This window comes from Polistes fuscatus, unplaced genomic scaffold, assembly GCF_010416935.1.
Source record: "Polistes fuscatus isolate 324 unplaced genomic scaffold, CU_Pfus_HIC Scaffold13, whole genome shotgun sequence".
NCBI classification, from domain to species: Eukaryota; Metazoa; Arthropoda; class Insecta; order Hymenoptera; family Vespidae; genus Polistes; species Polistes fuscatus.
In genome coordinates, this window is record NW_025113031.1 from 3615798 (window position 1) to 3640324 (window position 24527).

At 26.8% G+C, this 24527-nt stretch overlaps 4 protein-coding genes across 5 annotated transcripts; 1 reads left to right on the top strand and 3 right to left on the bottom strand.

Annotated features, from left to right (window-relative positions):
- Positions 1 to 137: 137 nt before the first annotated feature.
- On the top strand, positions 138 to 11237 carry LOC122513942 (putative uncharacterized protein DDB_G0282133). Its single transcript, XM_043630479.1, has 18 exons — positions 138 to 342; positions 855 to 1067; positions 3143 to 3336; positions 3488 to 3546; positions 3612 to 3795; positions 3878 to 4050; positions 4152 to 4280; positions 4679 to 4882; positions 4976 to 5875; positions 6023 to 7003; positions 7067 to 7420; positions 7515 to 7615; positions 7701 to 8944; positions 8996 to 9109; positions 9205 to 9457; positions 9574 to 9678; positions 9769 to 9897; positions 9992 to 11237. Exons 3-18 carry the CDS (start codon positions 3166 to 3168, stop codon positions 10522 to 10524), a joined length of 5634 nt encoding a protein of 1877 aa, XP_043486414.1. The 5' UTR covers positions 138 to 342; positions 855 to 1067; positions 3143 to 3165; the 3' UTR covers positions 10525 to 11237.
- A 599-nt stretch (positions 11238 to 11836) lies between these two features.
- On the bottom strand, positions 11837 to 13843 carry LOC122513859 (myoneurin-like). Of its 2 annotated transcripts, none has more exons than XM_043630332.1 (4): positions 13522 to 13843; positions 13232 to 13381; positions 12995 to 13162; positions 11837 to 12908 (listed from the first exon to the last, which is right to left on the bottom strand). In XM_043630332.1, the coding sequence occupies exons 1-4, from the start codon at positions 13654 to 13656 to the stop codon at positions 12198 to 12200; spliced, it is 1164 nt and encodes a 387-aa protein (XP_043486267.1). In that variant the 5' UTR covers positions 13657 to 13843; the 3' UTR covers positions 11837 to 12197. The 2 variants fall into 2 exon arrangements, with proteins under 2 accessions (XP_043486267.1, XP_043486268.1); XM_043630333.1 differs by having other exon boundaries at positions 13596 to 13686.
- A 5555-nt stretch (positions 13844 to 19398) lies between these two features.
- On the bottom strand, positions 19399 to 21392 carry LOC122513764 (cyclin-Y-like protein 1). Its single transcript, XM_043630233.1, has 4 exons — positions 20657 to 21392; positions 20315 to 20535; positions 19943 to 20229; positions 19399 to 19708 (listed from the first exon to the last, which is right to left on the bottom strand). The coding sequence occupies exons 1-4, from the start codon at positions 20886 to 20888 to the stop codon at positions 19420 to 19422; spliced, it is 1029 nt and encodes a 342-aa protein (XP_043486168.1). The 5' UTR covers positions 20889 to 21392; the 3' UTR covers positions 19399 to 19419.
- A 1037-nt stretch (positions 21393 to 22429) lies between these two features.
- LOC122513791 lies at positions 22430 to 24249 on the bottom strand. The gene is made up of 5 exons (XM_043630261.1): positions 23885 to 24249; positions 23587 to 23801; positions 22884 to 23515; positions 22700 to 22805; positions 22430 to 22605 (listed from the first exon to the last, which is right to left on the bottom strand). The coding sequence occupies exons 1-5, from the start codon at positions 24115 to 24117 to the stop codon at positions 22454 to 22456; spliced, it is 1338 nt and encodes a 445-aa protein (XP_043486196.1). The 5' UTR covers positions 24118 to 24249; the 3' UTR covers positions 22430 to 22453.
- Positions 24250 to 24527: the final 278 nt, after the last annotated feature.

Sequence of the window (24527 nt, forward strand, 5' to 3'; positions counted from 1 at the left end):
GGATAGATCATATCTTTAATTCATCACATCCTTTCGCCTTTTCCACTAGTTATCTTTCCTCTCAAATAATGAAGATGCATCTTAATGCCGCCATTTTGTAACTATACCAATCACCGAACGAGATAGCCAAATCGAAAACCTTAAAATTATAACAAAGTTCCTTTTACGAACAAATCTTACCCTTACATTGCTCAGTTATGCCTAAATACTTATAGTTTGTTAAATTTGTGAGCTACCCGCTCACGAAGATTGACGTTAATTATTACTTTAAAAAGTGTATTGTTTTGTGATATCGTTTCTTCACGTAATATACATAAATCAAGTTTTTTTCGTTGAAGAAAAGTAATAAGAAATATAAGAAAAAACTAAGAAAAAAAAACCAATTAATTTGACAATATATATATATATATATATGTATATATATATATATATATATATATATATGTATGCATATACATGCATATGCATATAACAAAAAAAGGAAGAAATTAATATTGTGCATTGTAGTGAAGTTTTTTAGTTCTTTTTTTTCTTTGATTCTTTTACTTTTATTATTATTAGTATTATTACTATTATTATTATTATTATTATTATTATTATTACTTTTATTATTAATATTATTACTATTATTATTAATGTGATCATACGATAAAAATAGCCGGGACTATTTTGTTGCGAATAAACTGTTTTTTTTTTCTTATTCTTGATTTTTTTCCATGTAAAGGGAAATCGGTCACGCATATATATACGTATATATATATATATGTATATATATATATGTATATATATAATATAAATGCGCAAATGCATAGGCAAAATTTCCATAACCATCTTCGAATGGAATTTCTTTCTAGGATGACGTGCGAAGTGTCAAATTATTGAAGAAACGACGCTGATGAAAGAAGTTTAATCGTATGAAATATTGCATCCAGCTGGATTCAACGTCCATTCGGGATTCTATTTCAAACTGAGATATAATTCGATATCATGAATTTATTAAGTGGCAATCTCTTCTTCTCGTGATGTTTTAGATAGTGCAACTTGGTAAACAATTAAATGCACAGTAGGTAATTACTTAAACACAAATATATATATATATATTATATATATATACTTACACACATATATATATTTTTGTACGTTACTTTATATTGTATATATATATATATATTTTTTTTTTTTTTCTTTTTCTATTTTATATACTACATTAGTCAACATAATGTTATTTACTTTTTCACATTTTAGTATTTATATTTCAATTTTTCGGATATTGCCTGATATTTTGACAATATAATTATAAGGACTATTATTAATGAAATGAATTTTCATGTTTAATATATAAGGAATCTCAGTTTCTTTTTCTGCAAAATTTTACTAGCAATATTCATAAGATGTTAAATAAACAAGGCTTTTATATGCTTAATTACAAAGTTATAACAAAAATACGAAATTACATTAATCTGCTTTCTTGTTCAATATTACATGGGAATAGATTGTTGATTTCAATTGTAATTCCGTTTCAAAATGTTATCCGTTATTATGAATACAAAACTGGCATCTCTACGGAGAATAATATTTATTATATTAATAATTTCTCTCTCTTTTTCATTCTTTTTTATTGCAACAAATGTGTCACGAATATTAGCATTAATTCTTGACGCGTATTCACTTGTATTTGATAAACTTTTTCTTTCTATGTTCCTTGCAGTCTAACTACAATTCATTTATTAAAATGAAACACCAGTCCGTTATCATTTCGTATTTTTATTATAACTTTTTAACAAAGCGTTTAATAGCACATGTTTGTATAACATTTTTTTTCTGATTTTTATTTATCGAATATAGTGACAAAATTTTATGTAAAAAAATCCTGATGCAACCCTACTATTTGTATATACAGGGTGTAATAGGCGAATTTGATAAAAAGCTTGTTCTATTTTAAAGCTCTTAGTACTTAGAATTTAGGATAATTTATTGATTTAGTTTTCTCTATTTATAAAATTTTTTATATCTCATTAACGAATAATAATTCTCACATGTCCTATTACACTCTGTATGTATATATGCACTATTATAGTTTTATAATAAAAAAAATTTGTGTTTTGTTTTTGTATTATTTGGCAAAATTATATGTTAAGAATTATTCTTTATGTATTATATCAAAATTGTTTTATTGGTGCGAAACAAAATTAAGAATAAAAGTCCAAATCTTTTTACTGATATGCTTTTTCTCTCAAGTAACATATTGGAAAATTATATAATTTATAATATATAATATATAATTAGAATGATATTTTAATTGATTCGAAGAATTATACATATATATATATGTATACATATTTTATACACGAAATTTATTAACACGTTAAAGCATCTTTTGTTTAGCTTTCTGTTCAGACTACGATAATCCATCATATATAAAAAGATGTTGGTCAGATGGTGATCAAAGTAGTCTGAATGGAAAGTATATTGTAGATCACTGGTGATTAATGTATCGTTTAATGTGTTAATGTTAAAATAACAGGCACGAAAAAGAGATATTTTATTATTTTTAAGTTATTACTTTATTAATTATTAATCGCACATCTTATAAATTTTATGTGTAATAATCTTGATATATTATTTCTTTAGATATAAGTATATCTAAACAAATAATTATATATAAATGAACTATATATATATTATATATTATATATAATATATATATATATATATATAGTTCATTTGGATGAATGGTGTATAATTTGGTGCTTAATGAATGTATTTATTAAATAAAGCTACAATTAAAAATATCAATATCAATATTATCAATATTACACTACTTTCGTGTTCTTTATTTGTATAAAAATTTATTGCAATTGAAAGTATCTAATTCGAATTAAAAATTGTAACACGTTTGCTATTGTTGTGTTGTGAAGAAGATTTTCCAACCATAGCCCAGAACTTGATTACTATTATTACAAATGTATGATGCTGAGTTCTAAATGGAAATTAGTATGTCACAGATATGTGACATTTTGGTAGTAAACGTGTTAATTGTTTTAGTTCAAATTGATTGATTTATATTCAAATTGTATTTCCAAAATTCTTCTTTTGTTCCTAATTAAAATATATATATATTTTGTCGTACCATCTTTAATAGAATCCTCAAAACAACAGTAATAAATGGGGAAAGTCAAAAAAAGGTCGATATTGCTGCATAGCAATCCTTCTCAGAATGTGATACGCAACCTTATGTTAAGAGATTTAGGTCTTCATAGTATAAACAAAACTAGTGCACGAGAACTTGAATCTATAGCGGAAACAAATCTTGTTTTGAAGAGTCACAGAGAGTTGGTACGTATAAGTATACTATTATATTTAACTTTATATAATTTTAACATACTTATATTGCAAAAGAAATTTATAGAACCAGTCATGTTTTTTCTTTTCTTTCTTTTTTGGTAATCATAATTACACTGTCTTATTATAAATTCTATTTTTATAGAAATGCGATTTACCTGGGATTCCTAGAGCTACTTTTTTAATGGTCTTTAGTCCTGATGGGTACGTCATTTTTGTTTTCATCGAAAGATATTTAATATAATTAAAAATGGATTATTATATTTTAGGACTAAACTAGCATCTACACATGGAAATCACAATGTATATATTACAGAAGTTAAGACAGGAAAAAATATAAGAACCCTTTCTGGTCATCCACGTACACCATGGTGTATAGCTTTCCATCCATCTTCAAGTCAAATATTAGCTTCTGGCTGCCTCGGTGGTCAAGTTCGTGTATGGGATTTAAGTGTAAGCTGCATATGAAATATTTTATAATATAATATTAATAAAAATCACAGTTAGAAATAAATAACATAATCATTTTAATTAGGGAGGTAGCGAAATATGGAATGCTGTAAGTCATACTGTTATTGCATCTCTTGCATTCCATCCATCCGAACAGTTGCTCGCAATAGCAACTTTCAATGAAATTCATTTTTGGGACTGGAGCAAATCCGAACCTTTTGCAGTAGCTTCAACAGGATCGGATCAAGAAAAAGTGAGGTAACTATAATTATTAATTAATATTTTAAATATCTTTTATTTTATATTTTTAATGAATTTAAACGAATTTATTGTACTATAAAAAAATATATATTTTATAGGTATGTAGCATTTGATAATCTTGGAAGAAAATTAATCACAGGTATCGCTAATATTTTACCATATCGACCAAAGAAAGACCGTCCTCCTTTAGATCAACCGTACAGAACCCTTTTAAGGTATATCATAAGGTATATTCTATTATATTAAGATTATTTTATAAATTCTTGGCTTTCTTCACTTTAATATCCGTTTTATTTTATAATTATAAAATTTATATATATATATTTGGCCTACTGGAAAGTTCTATCCGTTTTTCAATTAAAATAAAATAATACATTTTCAATACATTTATTAATATTTACTGAAACAATGATTTCAATAAATTTAGAAAACCACATATATAGAAATACAATGGTAAAACGAACACGTGTCATACGTGTTGAAATTTGAGATTGCATCATTGGACAGAACTTTTTGGTAGACCTAATATATATATACAATAAAAGCCACGAATTTTTCCATTTTTATTACCATCTTGTAAATTTGTGACACATATGAAATATAATATTTTTATATGAAAATATAGAAATCAACTAGAAGGCATTCAAGATCCTGAAGCAATACCACGATATCATTTATGGGATGCAACACTTCGTCAATTTAGAATGATGAATAGTTATACGAGAAGAACACAAAACTTTAATAATGCATCTGATCTCAGAGCTGTTAGAATGCCAAGAAATCCTCCTAATACATCAGAGGTATCACCTGACTCAAGAGACAGACAAAGGTAATTATTTCATTTTATTTTATTATAATGTTTAATTAATGTATTTGTGTTTTTCTTGCTTACTTGTTTAAATGAAATTATTCCATTGTATAGAAATTCCGCTCCATTAAGAAGAGTATTCGATGCAATTATGCGAAATTTATGCTCCGAGCATGTATATAATACAGAAAATGTGCACGATGAAACTTTGGACGATGAAAATAGTGGAGAACAATCTGAGAATGGATATTGGCTTCTTGAAGAAAATAGTAATTCAGATTCGAATCTTGACGAAGCTAGTACGAGTAATGCTTCTAATTCAAGAAGATGGACTAGTCGTTGGATTCAATTAGACTCGTCCAATAGAAATTATAATAATAATAATAATAATAATCGTACATCTTCGCTCGTTGAACCAACGCATACAAGATTTACATCCGATGAAATAATTCAAAGGGCTCAGAATAGGATTTCTAATAGAAATCAAATAACTCTGACATCTGCTCATTCTTTAAGCTACGAACAACCACCATTATATCCATTCAGAAGTTTACAAGAAAGTCAATTTAGAAGATTAGTACAACGTACAGGATCAGAAGCTAATCCTTCCAGTAGTTCGATTAATCATCATCTACAACAACCTGTAAATCCTCCTGCGAATACGAGTAACGTATCAATGAAAAGAGAATATTCAAGCACAAGCAACGATACTAATACACAAGAAACAAATATACCTCGAAAAAAAGAAAGAACAGAAGGTGAAAGTTCAACGGAAAATCAACAACAAAGAGAAAATAATCAAGGTGAAAATCAATTAAGAGGTGATAATGTTCGTTCCGAACGATTAAATCGTAATACGAATGAATCTAATGCTAATATTAGAGATATAGGCGGGGAAGGATTTAGAAGATGGAGATTATCCCTTAATCGAGATGTCGGTCTTCATCCTTTGGAAATTAGACTTAGGATACGTCTTCTTGGACGGCAGATAGATAATATGCAACGTTTATGTAGGTATGTCAAAGTTCTCTATGCAGAAATATTTTCTAATCTTTCTTTGATATGAAATGTTTGTTTAATTCATATACATATGAACATGTCAGATAAAAAAGTAATAAATTAATAAATAATATTTTGCGTGTCTATACCTATTTTTTACAGAGCTAGAATAGAAATTGCCCAATTACAGCAAGTGCGTAGAATGTGGGAAGACTTGCAAGATCAAATACGTTCGCTCCACGTAACTGTACGAGTTGAAGGACAAAATAATAATCGTGAAACATCAGCAGGACAATCTAATATAAGTACAAACGCTAGGCCTTCGACTTCTGGACAGAATTCTTCTTCAATTTCAACGGATTCCCAAAGCGAATCTACTAACAAATTTAACAAGACTCTTTTAGAAAGTTTTAAGAGAGAGAATAGTGAGACTGGTAATACTAAAGTATGTGATCAAAATCAACCTTCAACATCTACAGGAATAACAAGTTCATCAAAATTTGTCAATAGTGATTCACAAAGTCATAGTAGCAATAACGATGAGACAGAAAATTCTACTAACATACGGTTATCAAATTTATTACCAAGCGAATCTGAATTACGTGATATGGAGACGCATAATTTATCTAATATATTGGACAATCTGTTCTCGCAATGTCAGAATTGTAATCTTCCTGATAATTCACAGTACACAAATAATGCGATAAATGATCATACTTATTCTAATTTAACAAATAACGATGGAAATGTACAGTTACCAAGTATTTCAAGTCTTGTTTCTAATATTGGAATTGCATCTAATTTACAAACTATTTCTTCAATTACTACTGCAACTTCTCAATCACCTAACGTTTCGCATTTAGTTAATAATCAAGTAAATAATCCAAGTTCTGTTACAAATGAAACAGTGCAGACAAGTGATAACGTAGAGTATTCTTCTGAAGATGTAAATACGCAACTTAATAATAATAACACTAATAATAATGAATACGTTAATACTAATATAGAAGATTCATCTAATATTTCGGAAAATTTAAATCAAAGAATACAGCCCGAGTCATCGTCGTCAAATAATATCAATTCACAAAACAGACCACATATATTCCAAAGAATTCTTAAATATGGACAACGAACGTACTTAAGGTAAATATTTAATCTGTTATAGAATATTTTAATCATTTATATAAATAATAAATATATATATAGAAATTCAAGATTATCGCCACTGGCAACTAAAAGAGGTTCCAGATCACATTCAAGCAATGAAAGTAGTTCTCGTGAAAATGTAAGAAGGCCATGGCATTCGCGTAGAAATCCTCCCAACATATGCGACAGTACATCCAATGAAAATAATAGTGAAAGAAACCAAGTGCAAAGTACTTCAGAATTTTTACAAGCAATGATACTTCGATTGGAATTTTTAGTTCGTCAACAAAGATTTCTTGCTCAAAATAATAATATCAGTAGGAGTTTTGATAGTAACAATCAAATGGACAATATTACTAATAGTGAAAACGAAGAAATTGAACAAATTCGTGAAGCAACTCGTCTTCAAGCTAGGTAAGATTTATATAATTATATAAAATATCATTTGTGTGATATTTTTTATTAAAATACGTATATTATCTTGACATAAGTTTTCGTCTGATTTTAGACAAGTTCTTAGTTTGATGGTAGGAGGTTTAACGCAGTTTATTCAAATGAACAGACCTGAAAATGGATCGCAAAGTAATATGCTTTACGAACAAATCTATAGTAAGTTTGAAAAGTTTATTAATTTATAAATTTATAATGATGCAATTTCAATTATAATCTTTTTTCTTTTTTTTTCCTTTTACAGAGATGTATTTTTTACTACACTTAGCATTAGAATTAACGGATTTGTTATTAGCTCAATTGGTATCTACGAGACAAGAATTAGAGTCTAGTCAATATGGACCGTATGGTTCTGATCTCTCGTCTCAGAGTAATAATAGGACAGAAATACCTCGAAGTAATAATCTAGATAATCGTTTACAAACGGAAGAATATAATTCGAGGAACAACGTACAAGTGGTATCGGAAAATAATGATGAAACAGAAATTTTTGAAAGAAATATCGATGCAGAAAATCCTAGAACGTCGCTTGAGATAAATCAAGCAAACACAGAAGATCTTTTTTCATTACAAAATAATAGAAATCGTCAGAACATGGCAGAACGATTGAAAAGATTGTTCTTTCATCCGCAACAACTTGATACGGAATCGCAAAGTAATACTAACGAAGAACGTCAAAATTTGAATCATCTAACTTCACATGTTAACAATTCCATAAATACTGATAACACTGCTACTTTTACCACACAAAATCATGAGTTTCAGCAAGCAGGTACAAGCACTGCTAATAATTTATCGGAACATGCATTGTCTGTTGAGATACAGAATATTATTGAAAGGATTCAAAACAATAGTTCTACTAGTACCGATAGCTCGACAGAAAATAATAGAAGGCGAAGTAATTTATATCCCTTAAATAATAGCATTACCTACAGAAATAATGGTTCTCGTGAGTTACGTGGTTCTCACGAGGCTAGTAATGCAACTGTTAATAGAAGAGGACTTAGAAATTATTGGCAATATACGCCAATCGGACTTAATCAGTATTTAAACGAAAACGAACAAAGAAATCAAAGATTAAATTGGAGTAATCTTATTCAAAACGAACAAAATGCTAGAAGACCGTTAAGTTACCAGGGACCTGGTTTGTCACCACCAATAATAAGAAGAGTCTCTGCACCTTTTCGTGGCTATGTTAATAGATACCTTCACAGGGATCATATTAGACGTAGAATATCTTATAGAAATGGAGTATCTCGCAGACAAGAATTAAATGTTCCAGTTATACGAGTTAATGGAATACCATTGAACGAATTACGCAATTTGCCAGGAAGTCAAAGAAGGAGACATATTACTCCGTCTCATATTCTTCCACCATATTTAATTGATAGTTTTCCTAATGACGTTGAAAGAAATGGTAATAACAATAATAATAATATTAATAATAGTAATAATAATAATAATAATAATAATAATAATAATAGCAACAACAACAATTATAATAATAACAATAATAATAACAATAATAATAATAATAATAATAATAATAATAATAATAATGTTAATAATAATAATAATAATAATTATAATAATAATAATTATTATCATCAACCTGGACCAAGCTCGATATATCCATATCATAATAGAACCAGGGTACGTTAATGATTATTTCTCGACAAAATATTACTCCAATAAAATATTATTAATCGATAATAAATAAATGATGTTATAATTTTGTACATTTCTAGCAGAATCTGCATCAAATATTAAGTCCAATAGTTTTGGCACAAGCTATGTGGCGTAATCGTACATTCGGGCGTTATTCTGAATTTGGTATCAACTATCCACCATCTAGAAATGCTAGTAGTAATATGACTGGAAGAGGAGGTGGTGGCGGAGGTGGAGGTGGTGGAGGCGGGGACGGAGATGGTGATGGAGGAGGAATAAGTGGTGGAGGACAAGACACTGGAAATGATGATAGTGATGATATCGATCTTGGAGGTATATTAATTCTATTATATATAATACTAATCGTTGTTAAATATTTAAAAATAAATTAGGACGTTTCTATGTGTGCGTAGAGATATTCTGCGTATTTATATTATTTATTTTTTCAGATCATCACATACCAGTAACTATGACACTTAATAGCATTGAAACTCAAACTTATCGGGTTCAAGCATGGGATTTTTCTAACGGTGAAATTCCAGACCTAACTGATCGTAAGTGAGGCGGATATAATCATTTTTAAATATTAAATATTATTTTTTCTTTTTACATTTGATATAAATAAATAAAATCTGAATTTTTAGCAAAGAAAAATATTGTTGTCCACGAATGTAAGATTCATAACGATGCAAGTATTGATATTTCATCCGATGGAAAAATGATAACAACGTTACTGTCATCGCCAGGAGCACATAATATCGGGACAAATTTAGGTAATTAACATATCAATCATTATTTTTCAATTGCTTTTTTTGTTTTTTTTTCTTCTTCTTTTCTTTTACATAATCTGCGAATATTACACTTCAGGTATATACAGTTTGCAATGGGAAACTTTAGGAGAAAAAATTTATTCGACAAAAATAGATCAAACGGTTGTATCTGTATCAATGTCACCAACAAAGCAACATCTTTTAGTTGGTTTAGCATCGCAAAGAATTCGTCCGAGAGGATTTTTAATGGCATTAATTTACAAACTCACTGATAAAGAATCTACTAAAGAAAAACAATGTATAGTAGAACAAATAGATCCAGAATATTATAACGAACACAGTGATTCATATAGAACGGATGAGTTTGTACATGGTACTGATAATGTTGGTAATTCAAGACCAAACAATGATGACATCAATAGACAGGATCAAGATTGGCGCCATCGTAGCATAAGAACTGATTTGGATATTAAAGATAATAAAAGAAATATGGTGCTTATTAGAAAACTATTGCTATATATTCCAGGAAGTACTGGATATGTTAGTTTAAATTGTATAAGATGGGCACCACAACCTGGCCAAGGAATGGTTTATGCTACAAATACAGGCCAATTAAATATTCTCCATTGATGTATCTGTGAGAGTGTGATCCGATATTTTATTCTATATATGTTAATAAATTTAAGTTAAGTTAATATATTAATTAAATTACGTTGGAAATAATAAAGTGAGATTGTAGATTTGTGAAAAGGAAAAAATTCAAAAAAGGAAAAAAAAATTCACGATATGATGTGAATTAGTCAAGTATATAATATGTCATTTACGATTGTAATATCTTTTTTCTTGTAGATTGTAAAAGATTAAGAAAAAGTACCGTGCCGCGTATATGATATCAGTGTTCTTATCATAATGAATTTCAGCTCCGTACTCATAGTTTAAAGAAAAGAAGAAAAAAAAACAGAAAAAATGGCGCAAAATTCCGCGAGGGGCTGTGCCTTAAATTTTAATTTTTAAAAAGCATTGTTATTAAATTTTTATGTTCTATGGGGAGAAAGAGAGATTGTAAAAACATAGAATATGACGGATAAATGTATCGATATATATGCATTTGATTAATATGTTAATATATAGTTTGTAAGTTCACTACATTTGAATAATTTAATAGTATATCCAATTTATATTGCCTGACTGACTTTTAATTATGATCTGAACATCATTTTAATTGTGATAACTTTTAGGAATAAAATCCTCTTTAATTATAAGAAAATCATCACACACGATATCAATATGTATTTGTTAATATAATTGTGATGCAACTAATTAATAAATTGTGCATGAACGAACACTGTTTTCATGCTTTCGTAATGCCAATCTTCTTTCAATTATTCTTTTATGTAAAGTTAAAATTTTATTATACGAATAAGGTATTTTTTCTTTTCTTTTTGTTTCGATCATGTTTTATATATATTTTTTTACTATTATTAACACATTCAATTGTATTATTGTTATATTATTATTATTATTATTATTATTATTATTATTATTATTATTATTATCATTATCAAAGACGCAATTTTTTTATGAAGCATAGAAAATTATTAGTTCAGTCAATTGTTTCTCAATATCAATAATATTTTCCAAGATTCTAAAATAATAAATAAATATTCACAAGAATACATGTAACAAGTGTAAATAAAATAAAATATATATATATAAATATATATTATATATAATAAATTAATAAATAATTATAAATATATATACATATATATATTATTTAATTATAATACATATTATATATATTATATTATATATATATGTATATATAGTATATTATATTTATAATATATATGTTATATATATATAAAATGGAAATAACAAAATAAAAATTTCTTTTTATATTATCCAATCGTTTCTCAATTAAATTATTCGTGTCAACCTATTCTACACTAATCTTTTTATTTCTACATAACTACTACAGCCTAAATCTACCTTAATTTGACTTGATTTATGATTTGATCTTCCTATACCATTCTTATCTCATACATTTCCCTTCGAAACTAAATTACTAACTCTTTTATAATCTATCGTTTAGATATTATACTTAGAGAAATATTTACACATTATATGTATATATTCTCTTTTTCTAATAATTATCATACATCGTTAGATGTATTTGTAATGTCCTAAATTATTGCATAAGCATGTACTTAAATATCTAATAAAATGTATAATATTATTGCATTACATTAAAAAATGTATAGAGAAAGTTTTATAAAGATAATATTAAATATCATTACACATTAATCGTCGTATAATAAACTATGCAACAATTCAGGAGTCTCTGGTTGTTTTAAACAAAGAGATACTTTATCTTGCGAGCTGTTAGTATATTTATTCTGTTCCAATTGACCGAGATCATGATCCAGCATTGTCTCTATCTCATCGTCTATATAAAGAGGATTTTCATACATTTTATTAAGATAAGATGTACTAGGATCCGTTGAATTTATAGTCTCATTAATAGTCTTTTGTATTTCGCTTTCCGATATATATACTGCGTGAAAATTATTTAAAGGTGCTGACATATCACGATTTATAACTTGAGTATTATTCTGAGGTTGCCCTCTTATTTCTGTTAACGATTCTGGTATTTGATGACATTTAACTTGATGTACTTTCAAATTTCCTGTTTGCGAAAATGTTTTAGTACAAAATGTACAATGATACGGTCTCTCCCCGGTATGACACCTCGAATGTCTTTGTAATTTGTACTTAGTTACAAATTGTTTGCCACACTCTGAACATGTAAAAGAATTACTATCGATAGCCATTACATGACCATGTATAACCGACTGATCCATATCCATATGAAAATTAATCATATGTGAATTTAAAGATACTTTATAGCGAAACGATTGATGACAATTAGCGCATTGAAATTGTTTCTTTCCTTCATGTCTTTCCATATGTTTCATGAGTATTTCTTGCTGATTGAAAGACATTCTACAAATCTTTAATTAAATGTTTATTAATGTTCATTGTAATAAATGAAGTATATTTTATAATAGTAAGTAATATATAATAATTATATACATACCGTACATATAAAAGGCCTCTGTCCTGTGTGTATGCGTTTATGCCTTTCTAAATGCGCTTGACATCTAAAACTTTTTGTACATATAGGACATATAGATTTCCTTGCATCCTGTTTGTTCATCGAAGATTTCTCAACACTATCATTTTCTTTCAAATGACATAACATATCCTGTGTAAACATTATTCATTTATAACAAATTTATAACAATAAATATAAAAGTGTTTTATACATAAATACCTCTGCGAAATCAATTTCTAAAGAAGGGGCAGCTAATTGCTTTTGTACATTCGCAACCATTAAACAAAATTCATCGAATATACAAATCTTCTGTTCGCAATCCATACAAACATACTTTGAGAATACATCTGATGTTGATATATTTATAACCTAAATAAATAAAATATATAAATAAAATATATAAATATAATCTAAACTGATATAACCTAGATTACTCATTAATTACTTGACAATTGTCAAGTAATTAATGAAATAGATAATTAATCAATATATCTATAGTTAATAATTACCTCTTTTGAGAAATATTTATTAATAATAGAAATTAGTACAGCACCTTTAACTTTATCTTTAAATACATCTGTACCTTGTTGTTTTTCTTTACCGCATAAACGACACAATTTTGAACTCATTTTATGAAGCATCATTATTAAGAATTTAATTAGTAACGTTATCCGAAATAATTATTTAATTTGTTATTGATTTAAATAATTATTAATTTAATATTATTTCATTTCACACGAAACAAACACACAGTATACTATATTGTCACTTTTCAGAGCTGTCAATTTTTAACACATGGAGACTACACAAGAAGCACGAACTATATGAATAATTTTTGTAAGACGGTAAACTACAATATAATTATACTCAGTTGTTGCATGAACCACCACAAGAGTCGCCACTGATCACTTTATTTGGCGGCAAAATTTTAAATTTGAATTAAAATAAATGTTCTTTTAATTACATTTAAAAATTATATAAATATTCAAATATATATATATATATAGAGAGAGATGCACACCTTTAATACAAATTTAATTTGAATTATGAATAATAGGCGAAAGGAAAAAAACGCTTTGTTAAGAAACATGAAATATTTTGCAATATGTTACAGGAATAATAATTTTTAATTTTTTAAATATTTGTAACAAAAGAAGAAAAAGGTAGTGTAGGAAGAGAAAGAAAATAGATATAATGTAAAACATTTTTAGAGAACAATGCATGTTTTTTTCTTTCTTTTTTATGTTAAAATGAAAATCCAATGAAAAATGTACAATCTTGGATAGTTATTGAATTGGCAACTAAGTGATTGCGGATTTTGTCGATAGATTATTATTAAAATTACCGCACTCATTTAGTTGCCAACCCAATAGATAATTTTAGACAGTAAAATGATTTACGATATACTTATACATGATTATATTCATTACAAGTCTCATTAAAGTAAGAATATACAAGTTTCATTAATTAATATGTCAATATATCACAACTTCACATTTTCAGAGTATTGGCCATAATACGTTAGCAAAATGTTTTTCTGTTTCCTTTTTTTAATTATCTTTTCCTCTGTGTCGAATAAAGTACTAAATAAAATATAGGACTGTAGTTATTTAGGATGGAAGACTTGAGAAAGCGGATACTTTAATAGCATCTTTCATCTCAAGTATAAACACTGTGCAACTAATTCTAGTAAAGCGATTCCGGTTTATATAATTAATATCTTACGAATCATAGATATATATAAATTTAGCATAGCAATTTATTTACAGGACGCAACAAGACTTCATTCGAGATTGTCTTTATACTGAACCCTTTGTTCTATTTATAAAAATAGTTGTACTAGAAATTTTATAAGTTCTATGTCTTCAGAAAATGAAGATGTAGATCAGGTAACATGACCCGATCTCCTTTGTTATACATTGTGGTGTCATAGATATTATTTTGGCCTGCTTAATATTTCAATTACAATTATATTATCATCATTGAATCGTATGAGTTCATGAAAACGATAACCAATTCTTCTCTTTGTTATAATAAAAATATTATCCTTGTTTAGTTGTATCGAGGAACTAAAGAGTTTATATATCTGGACCAAAAATTTGAGATATGTTACACCTATGTATGCTTATATTAAGATTCTTTAGCTCCACGTTACACATTATTATATAATGCGGAGAGAGAGAGAAAGAAAGAGAGAGAAAGAGAGTACGCTGTAAATGTTTTCAAACTTTACGTATTAAATTCGACAGTCTCATTGCACTATATGTCTATTATAATATTATGATTTTGTTTATTTTAATAAAATATAAAAATAATAATAAGCTGTAATTATATATACTCTGTAACGGTACTCCATAAGTCTAATGGAACTTCAGATTAAAGAGTATCCATTTTTACACACACGCACACATATATATACTATCCAATCATACAATAAGACTATCCTTATATTTATATGAGTCTATTTCATAAGTATAAAATTTCAAATGATTTTATTACATAATTAAAGCAATAACAAACGGTAGAGTTAAGTTGTTATTGGTCGTATGTGAAATATAATAATCACACACACATATATATATATATATATACGTATATATATATATATATATATGTAGACCTTTCCATATTAAATTTTAATTAATTGAGTTTACAAGTCTTTCTCAAAATTTTCTTTACTGTTTTTTTCTAAGGAATATTATGAAAATCATTATGATATAATTATTCTAATCTGATGAATTTAAAGACAAAAAAATTATGTTAAATGAAATAGAACAAATGCATTAGCTAATTTTTGTTCCCAAATTTATCTTAAAATTTTAATTTAATATAAATTTAATCGTTAATTTATATATCTAAATAATTACACTAAAACTATGTAATCTATAATGAAAAATCTATTTATATAATAATAATAATAATAATAATAATAATACAAACGAATAAAAATTTTATTTCGTAATTATTCAGTTCTTCAACTTTGGGAATATTCTGCACATTTATATACAGTTATTTAATTATTAATCATTAATGGGCTTATTATATTGTGGACAATTTTATACAAATGGATTTACTACGGAGCTTACTTGTATGCTATTATTAATATAGTGTTTAAACTATTGGATTGGCAACTAAGTGAGTGCAGTTCTTTTAATAATAATCTATCGATAAAATCCGCAATCACTTAGTTGCCAACCCAATATTTAAATATAAATAACATTATATGCACTTATACAAGCTGTTATTATAAAATTGTAGGATAATTATACAATAGTAATGATATATATATATATATATATACTACATAAATTCACCAGTATATAAGTGAAAAATTTTTGTTCGATAGGTGCAGTCGATAAATGTTGAAAAATTGTTCTCTCATATTAGCATAATAAAAATTTGGTGTTACAATTTAAATAAAAATATTTTTAAATTTTTAATACAAACTGCAACATCTTACATCAAAAAGAAATAAAGAATGAAGAGTAATATTATACATATGCATGAGTATTTACATTATACTATTTTGTTATAATAATGTTTTAATTGTACAGCGAAATAAACAAAGTCATCTAAGAAAATAACATATCCACGTCTCCGTCATCATATCTTAAATATTAATTACATTTTTCTGTTTCTTTCTTTTTTTTTTCTTTTTTTCTTTCTTTCATACATAGAAATTATTTTACTTTCAAACGATGGACATTTTTTCTTTATCTACACTTTGAAAGACAAGACACGTAGCTCGGTATTATTATTTGAAAATGCATCGCAATTTCAATATTTCTTAACAAAATTTATCATTGTGTGTTGATAACAACTAAATGCACTAACATATTGAATATTCTTTTACAAAATTCTTTTCAATGATCTTTTTTGCCGTGTACGAATGTGTTTTTAATAACTGTTGATCAAATATTTACTTTCTCCCTATTTCTTGCATCGTATATATATTTATAATATAATTATTATCTAATATCTAGATCATCTTCTGTAAGAAAAATATAATCACAGAAATTTGAATAGAGAACTTACTACTAGGATTTGCAAGTTTGAAGTTTTTTTTTTTAAACGCATCTATTTTATGCACAAAAGATTTCTTATTGCATCTGTATTTTCGTTAGCTATACAACTTGAAAAAGAAATTATTTTATTTTGTATATCGCAATGGAATGATTTTCATTTAATGAGATCTGTATGTGCAATATGTTACATAATAATAAATATGATACGCACAATAATATCGTTCAATTACATTCATGTTTGGAACTGTATCATAAGTTAAAATCATTATATCTATATATAGTTTTAGTTTTTTATTTCTGTTTTTAATTAAAAATAAATAAGTAAAATTAAATAATGAAAATACGAAGAAGAAAGAGCGAGCATCTGTAAAAATGTATCTGATAGTTTATTGATTAGAGGTGGTGTCTCATGCATAAACCAAGCAATAAACAAACGAACTGAAATATTCTGGAAGATACGTCTTGTATTTTGTGAATCGTGAATATGCATTTAAAATGATAAATGATTATAAATAGTCTTTTGTAAATAAAGAAATAAAAAAGGTTTTTAATGTTGCGCATTTACACACAAATGAGCTAGAATATTTTATACAATTAAATATATGATAAGTTATAATAATTTAAAAAAAAAAAGACAGAATTTTTGATCATGCAAAATATATATTAGCACGACTCACTTTATGAACAACTATATATTTCTAACGAACAAATGAAATCGCTTGGAAAAATTATTTCTTTTGGAAGATAGAAATATTTAGATGATAATAATAATAATAATAATAATAATAATAATAATAATAATAATAATAATACTTGTCCCTATAAAATACAATGTGCAAACGATAACTTTTTGTATCGCAGTAATACAAAATGATAACAAAAGTCAATTGTGAAATTAGTTATTAATATTCGTTAACATTGTAATTTGATTATCTATCCCCCGACGATTAAAGCCAATATAAAAAAAAACAATTTGATTGGCCCTTATGAACATTTTCTTATACGAAAAATCACAAAGCATAAATGGCAATTGTATAATAATAATTTTATAAGAAAATGCGCGCGCGTATGTATTTATACATATACATGATTCATATATACCTTCTTCTACATTAACGTAGATGTACAGATATAGATTTCCAATACGTCTAGATATGCACAAGATACTCTACAGTATATTTAAGATAATTAGATGTGACATGGCTTTGGCTTTTTCATGATTTTTTTTTTTCTTTTCCCCTTAATGTGTGACCTTATTACAATATGTGAAATATTTAATTTTCTATCTTAAATGAAATTTAATGACTCGTATTAAAATCCCAATTGCACTCTATCTTTCCATTTTACATTACTTTTTTTATTTTTGTTTTTTTAATATATATCAGCCAGAAATGTTTAGCCCTTATGTAATTCAGTCAATATATTAACTGCTTTGGATGATGAATAACAGTTGACTAATATATATCACATGTTATTTCCTTTAATAAGAAGATTACTAATCAAGTTAATACTTCTTTTTTTTTTCTTTTTTCCCCTCACCGCTTGTCGCTTTTGATGGGCACCCTTTTACATTATTATATTTAGTGTATCTTATATTATATTATATTATTTTATATTGCTCACTTATTACAGTCCCAGGTCGATGATCTAACTTTTTGTGTAAAAAATAATAATAATAGTTTTGAAACAATAATCAATAAATGGGATTACTATTTTTACTTTTCACGTTAATAAATTATGAAAATGTTGTCTCATTTTTGCTTCAATGTTGATAGAAAAGTAAAATAGTTCAGCAAATATTTCTATGTATTTTTGCTATGCTCATGAACACATTGATCATTTAACTTTCACAGAAAAATAAACTTATCAAATGACGCTATTAAAAGTATGTGAAAAATGTTAACATTTGTATATATTTAAAAAAAGTAAATTATAACAGCATTCTATTCGTTAAAATCTGTTTTATTAAAATGGATTTTAAGCGTGTCATTGATAGCCAAAGTTTAAGTCAATTTTTCATTTTAGGCAATATTTATATTCGCTTGCGTTAAATAATAAATAAAATTAATTACCAATCAAAGATAATAATATATTAAAGTTATTTAACGGCGAGAATTGAAGAAGACAGATAAAATATTTCAATAAAAAAGCTATCTGATATCAATGGAATCTCCTTTTTTTCTTTTTACTCCTGGTAATATTAAAAGGAGTCCTGTATGCAAATTACAGGATAATAAATTTGTTACAAAGTTTTTTGTTACTTTTATATATATGAACTTTATAAAGACTAATTGCTATAAAAAATTACACAAAATCTTCCTGAATTCTCTAAATTTAGAATGTCAATGTATTTGCATGTTCTTGTATATTGAAATATTTTATTTAGGATAAAATAGCAATACTACGTCTAGGTCCACCTATGCATACATTATCTAAACTATACCACTTTTTAATACCAGTACGTAGGACTTCAGCTGTTACCTTATCTTCGTAGACTCTGGACATAGCTTCTAATTTTTGCGCTTTTTCCTTACTAAGTGGCTCACTAGGGAATGTTAATTCATTTGCTTCTGCAAGTGTGCGTAAATCAAAATAGTACTTAGCATACACACTTGAAGGAACGTTTATGTTAAACTGTAACATTTCCAAAAATTGCCTCTCCAATTCGTTCCTATAAAAAAAGAATTGATCAAATTTTTATAAATATTTTAACATAGACGTATCTAATTTTAAAAAAATATATAAATAATGTATTCTTAATATTTTGTAGTAACTATTAAATAAATATTTTAAGTAATAACTAAAAATAAAACATGGAGTACTTTGAAATACCTTCAGTATTGCTGAAAGAAAAATTCTGAAAAATACTATTGAAATATACAAAATATAGTTAAAAAATACTTACATATCTTCAACGGTAATATCTTTTAAAATTTGACAATAATCTACATTCCACACAGCCTGATCATCCCATACTTTGGAGGCTAATAAAATAGCTCCAAGTACAATACGTTTCCAGTTAGCTGGTGTTATATCTATTTCTGCATAAGTAAGTAGTCGTTCAAGATAGACTAACGTTATGATGGCACATTCAGCTGTCAATTGAGCAGCATTAAATAGAGTCCTTACAAATTTATAAATCTGTTTGTGCTCTGGATTATGTTTGTCATAATCATCCGCAACACCGTCCCTCTATAAATAATAAATAGAATCATTGTAAAAAATTGTTGTTATACGATTGATAATAAAGAAGAAAAAATGATTTTTAAGAACTCACTGTTAAAGGATGTAATTTTTCATCGAATATATCAATTTGTCTGTGTGAAGTTCTATTTTTAATATGATAATAAACAGCTAAGGCAACACATTTCACTGTATTTTTTAGATTAGGTTGAGAAACGGTGCTATCGTCCAAGTATATGGTACTACAACTGCTACTTTTTTTGAGAGGCCTTGTGTCTGCTATTTGATGTTGACTCTTTTTCCTTACCATACCATCTAAGAAAGAAATAAAATAATAATTATTATTAATACCATTCAATAGAATAAAATTTGTTTATAAATCATAACTAGGTTGTCAGATAATTTCAATAAAAACAATATAAACAGATTAACTTACTTTCAATAGCTTGTTTAGAGCGTTCCATGAAAATAGTTCCAGCGCAGGGATGCAGCGACGGATCAGAGTCCCAGTCTTCAGGTTCTCGTTCGCTAATGTGCTGTAAATTATTAACACTGATACCTCCTTCTGGAAGATGTTCTTCAAGGCCTCTTGTGACACCTTCGACTGTTAATTCCTTACGTCCAACTTGAGGACTGGAATAAACACAGCAACTGTTTTTGTTCCCCATTTCTTTTAATCTTTCTTTTAAGTCTTTCTTTTAGTCTTTAATTATTCCTTCCTTCTTTCCTTCCTTATTATTTTCTTTTTTTGTTCCTTTCTTTATTTTCTACAAAAGATCCTCTACAGTTTAGTGTTGTTTTCTTCCTGTTCCTTAGCTTAGAAAAAATGTTCAGGCGAATACGTCTGATGATAATAACAGAATGCAGAGCAAAACTGAATCTAATATTTCCTAGTTGTTCACATCTCGTTAAAAACACTCTGATCAGCTGACAAAACGTATCAAATGCATAATACACATTGTTCTATTCCATTGATTCATTTCGATGCTAACGTGCACCCCATACACTACCAAAAACGTACCCTTGTTAAACTATAAATCTTTTTCTCTCTCTTTCTCTCTTTCTTTCTATTTTTATTTATTTCTCGCGACAGATAAATACACTGTTATAATAATATTTAAAAATAACGTAATCGTTGTCAATATCTCTATATCTGTCTCTCTGTCTCTTTCTTTCTCTTTTTCTTTCTCTCTCTTTCTTTCTTTCTTTTTTTTTTTATATATTTATATATATATATATGTATAGATATACATATACATATATGTATATATATTTCTAATTCGTATAAACTAGAATTGGTTTTACAATTTGTCAGGGAACGCAGCAATGCCAACGCCTTGAAGTTTTCCTCGTGCCGGTCGACTTTTTCTTGAGGTTTAAATAACAACACGAATTTAATTTTCGTGAGAAATCGTTAATTGTCGTATGACTCATTGTCATAGTTTATAATTCCCATTGTTTAAATGCGCGAATCTAAAAGTGCGAATATCCTTCTCGTGTATGTTAATTTATTTTATGATTTTTCACTATCTGCCAACTAACTTTTCCCTTCCCTTGCTTACTTCCGTATGTATGCATGTGTATGATACCGTATATACCCTTCTATTGACCCACGGAATATATAATTATTAGAAATGTTTAGAGTTATCTCCTGTGGTGCCATTTATTGGACAATTCCAAATAATACTTGTAACACCATCAGCTAAGCGCCATTACGGAATTCGTCACTAGAAACAGGTTGAACAACTGTTGCAATCGAACTCCCTATTCTAGTTACTTATCTGCTCTGTAGGGAATTTACGAAGGCGCTTTCTTTTTTTATTTAACTATTTCTAGTTACTGTTCTCTCACATTTGTCTCCTATTGAATACAATTATAATTTTAAAAAATATGTAAAAATCAGTCATTGTATTTTAATGTAATAATTTTTAGTATTATTAAAAGCAGTTTGGTAAATCTTAATTAATATTATAACAATTTATTTTTCAAACCATTGAAAAAAAATTAATATTGAAAATAGATATAACTATTTGAAACGTTATTGCTCGATAATCACTAATAAAATAATTCTTAACACATGGAACTGCTTTTTCCATAATAGACTAAATTTAAAAAAAGAAACAGAGTAAACTTAACGAAAAACTAATATAAAAAAGATATTACTTATTTTTTAAAATCAGGAACGTTAAAATATAAAATATAATTAATATAAATTTCTTAACAAGCCACGTTGTTAATAAGATAGTTTTCTTATAATACACACATCAATCATCTTAGAATAGCTTAGATTTAAAATAATCGGTGTTTTTCTATTAGTAGTTTCTTCTTCGGAAATATTAAACTTTCCCACAGGGACATTATCATCATAAATTTGATCTAATCCTTCTGAAAATTGCAATTAATAAAGGATTAAATCGTGATTGATTTTAAAACGATTTGAAAATTCCTGAAATAAGTAACTAAAATTATCGATACTTACTAATTATTTTCAGAGTTAATGAATTAGATATTTGGTCGCACGAAAGCACCTGCGCTACGATCATTTGAGATACTTCTGGAGTATAATCTGGTCCCATCGTTAACATCTGTAAAACATAATTTAATATATATAGAATAAAAGTATTTAATAAATGAAAGCAATAACGTTAACATCTAATATTTACTTTGAATCCAATAATATTAAAATTTTCTAATTCGTGTATTTTTACAGGAGCACATTGTTCAGGTTCAACATCAGAAAACGTTTGATTTTTAATATAGACATTACTTTCTTTGTTGGATGTATTTTTGTCAAGATTATTATTCAACGACTCGTTTTCCTTTTCATTAGAAACATTAGTATCATCTTTTTCAATATTAGATATATTTTTTTGCGTATTTATTTCTTCTTTTATTTTTTGATTATGAAATGTAAGAGGAGTAGAACTGTTCCTCAATTCAAACAGTTTCGATAACGTAGGATTTATCATACACTGTTGATTTTGTAGATTTTCATTTATTTCAGTCGTATCAAATCTTATATGCTTTCCCGATGACAAAACAAGAGAATCTACTATCTTAGGTTTCTTTGTTTTAACGTTATCGTCATTGGTATCTTTTGTTACACTTGATATGTCTTTATTTTTCTTCCCTTTTCTATGTCGTACTCTTTTACGTTTACTGTTAGAAGTTTCTTCTTTCTCTACGTAACAATAATCCTCTGTAATAGTACTGTTCATTGTTTTAGAATCTGTACTATAATTATCCTCTGTATCATTTATTATGCTATGAAATGTTACATCCATAGATGACAAATCTGTAATTTTAATTATTTATTACAAAATCAATTTAAAAATAGTAAATATATACATATATAAAAATTCAAACCATTTTTAAAATCAGAAAGGTCAACAGTTCGAAGAAGTTCATTTTCTTTCGTAGGAACTGTTGTTACTTCTTTAACGCATTCTAATGATTGCGTTTCTTTATGATTGCATGTTATATTCTCTTTCTTACTGCTAATATTTTTATCTTGTACAGAAGCTGATACAACATTCGTAACAGATTCTACTTCATTGTCCAAACCACTACCTGGTACAACGCTGTGACCACATATATTAACTATTATTTTATTATCTGAATAACATTGTAGAATAATTAATAAAAACAAATATATACTACTTACACAATTGTTTCATTTTCTTTTACTATTCTAGCATCTTCAGAAGGTGGTAAATATTCAGTATTATTTAAACACAAATGATAAGGTTCACTAATGTTAAATAATTTATTTATATGTTTCTTCATATCAGAAATGAATAAAATTTTCGTTCCATCAATAAACATCCAACAAACTTGTCGAATATCTTGATAATATCTCGATAAATCGACTTTAATGCGAAAATTTGAACGAGACATAATTAATGATACCTATTTTATTTATGAACTTTAATAAAAAAGAAACCGGCTTCACCTAAATTCAAACGACACGCACCTCATAAAATCTTGTAATAAAATAAATGCCTACGCTTTTACTTCTTCTTTGGTAAAGTTAGGTCAATTGGTTTATTAAGTTAGAATAAGTTATACCAACCAACGAAATTGAAAAAGTACCATAATTAACTAAACATTTTACTAAAGAAGTTAGTTAATTTTTTATTTTAAATATTTTTTCTTTGTTTTTTTTTTTTTAGAAATAATCTAATATAAATATTACTTCATTGTAATATAAATAATTATAGTAGGAAAATGTAAAAAAACAAAAGGTTATTTATTTAAATTTTAGAAAAATTATAATTACATTTAACAAAAAAAATAATTTTAATGTA

Coding starts and splice junctions, on each gene's coding strand:
- LOC122513764 (XM_043630233.1), bottom strand. CDS start 20,888: ATGGGGAACAAAAACAGTTGCTGTGTTTATTCCAGTCCTCAAGTTGGA. Junction 20,536..20,656: donor CTCTAAACAAGCTATTGAAA/GTAAGTTAATCT, acceptor TTTCTTTCTTAG/ATGGTATGGTAAGGAAAAAG. Junction 19,709..19,942: donor GATATTACCGTTGAAGATAT/GTAAGTATTTTT, acceptor CTTTTTTTATAG/GAACGAATTGGAGAGGCAAT.
- LOC122513791 (XM_043630261.1), bottom strand. CDS start 24,117: ATGTCTCGTTCAAATTTTCGCATTAAAGTCGATTTATCGAGATATTAT. Junction 23,802..23,884: donor AAAGAAAATGAAACAATTGT/GTAAGTAGTATA, acceptor ATGTGGTCACAG/CGTTGTACCAGGTAGTGGTT. Junction 22,606..22,699: donor ATTAACTCTGAAAATAATTA/GTAAGTATCGAT, acceptor TGCAATTTTCAG/AAGGATTAGATCAAATTTAT.
- LOC122513942 (XM_043630479.1), top strand. CDS start 3,166: ATGGGGAAAGTCAAAAAAAGGTCGATATTGCTGCATAGCAATCCTTCT. Junction 4,051..4,151: donor TCGGATCAAGAAAAAGTGAG/GTAACTATAATT, acceptor TATATTTTATAG/GTATGTAGCATTTGATAATC. Junction 9,679..9,768: donor AATTCCAGACCTAACTGATC/GTAAGTGAGGCG, acceptor CTGAATTTTTAG/CAAAGAAAAATATTGTTGTC.
- LOC122513859 (XM_043630332.1), bottom strand. CDS start 13,656: ATGATGCTTCATAAAATGAGTTCAAAATTGTGTCGTTTATGCGGTAAA. Junction 13,163..13,231: donor TAGAAATTGATTTCGCAGAG/GTATTTATGTAT, acceptor ATGTTTACACAG/GATATGTTATGTCATTTGAA. Junction 12,909..12,994: donor AGAGGCCTTTTATATGTACG/GTATGTATATAA, acceptor ATTTAATTAAAG/ATTTGTAGAATGTCTTTCAA.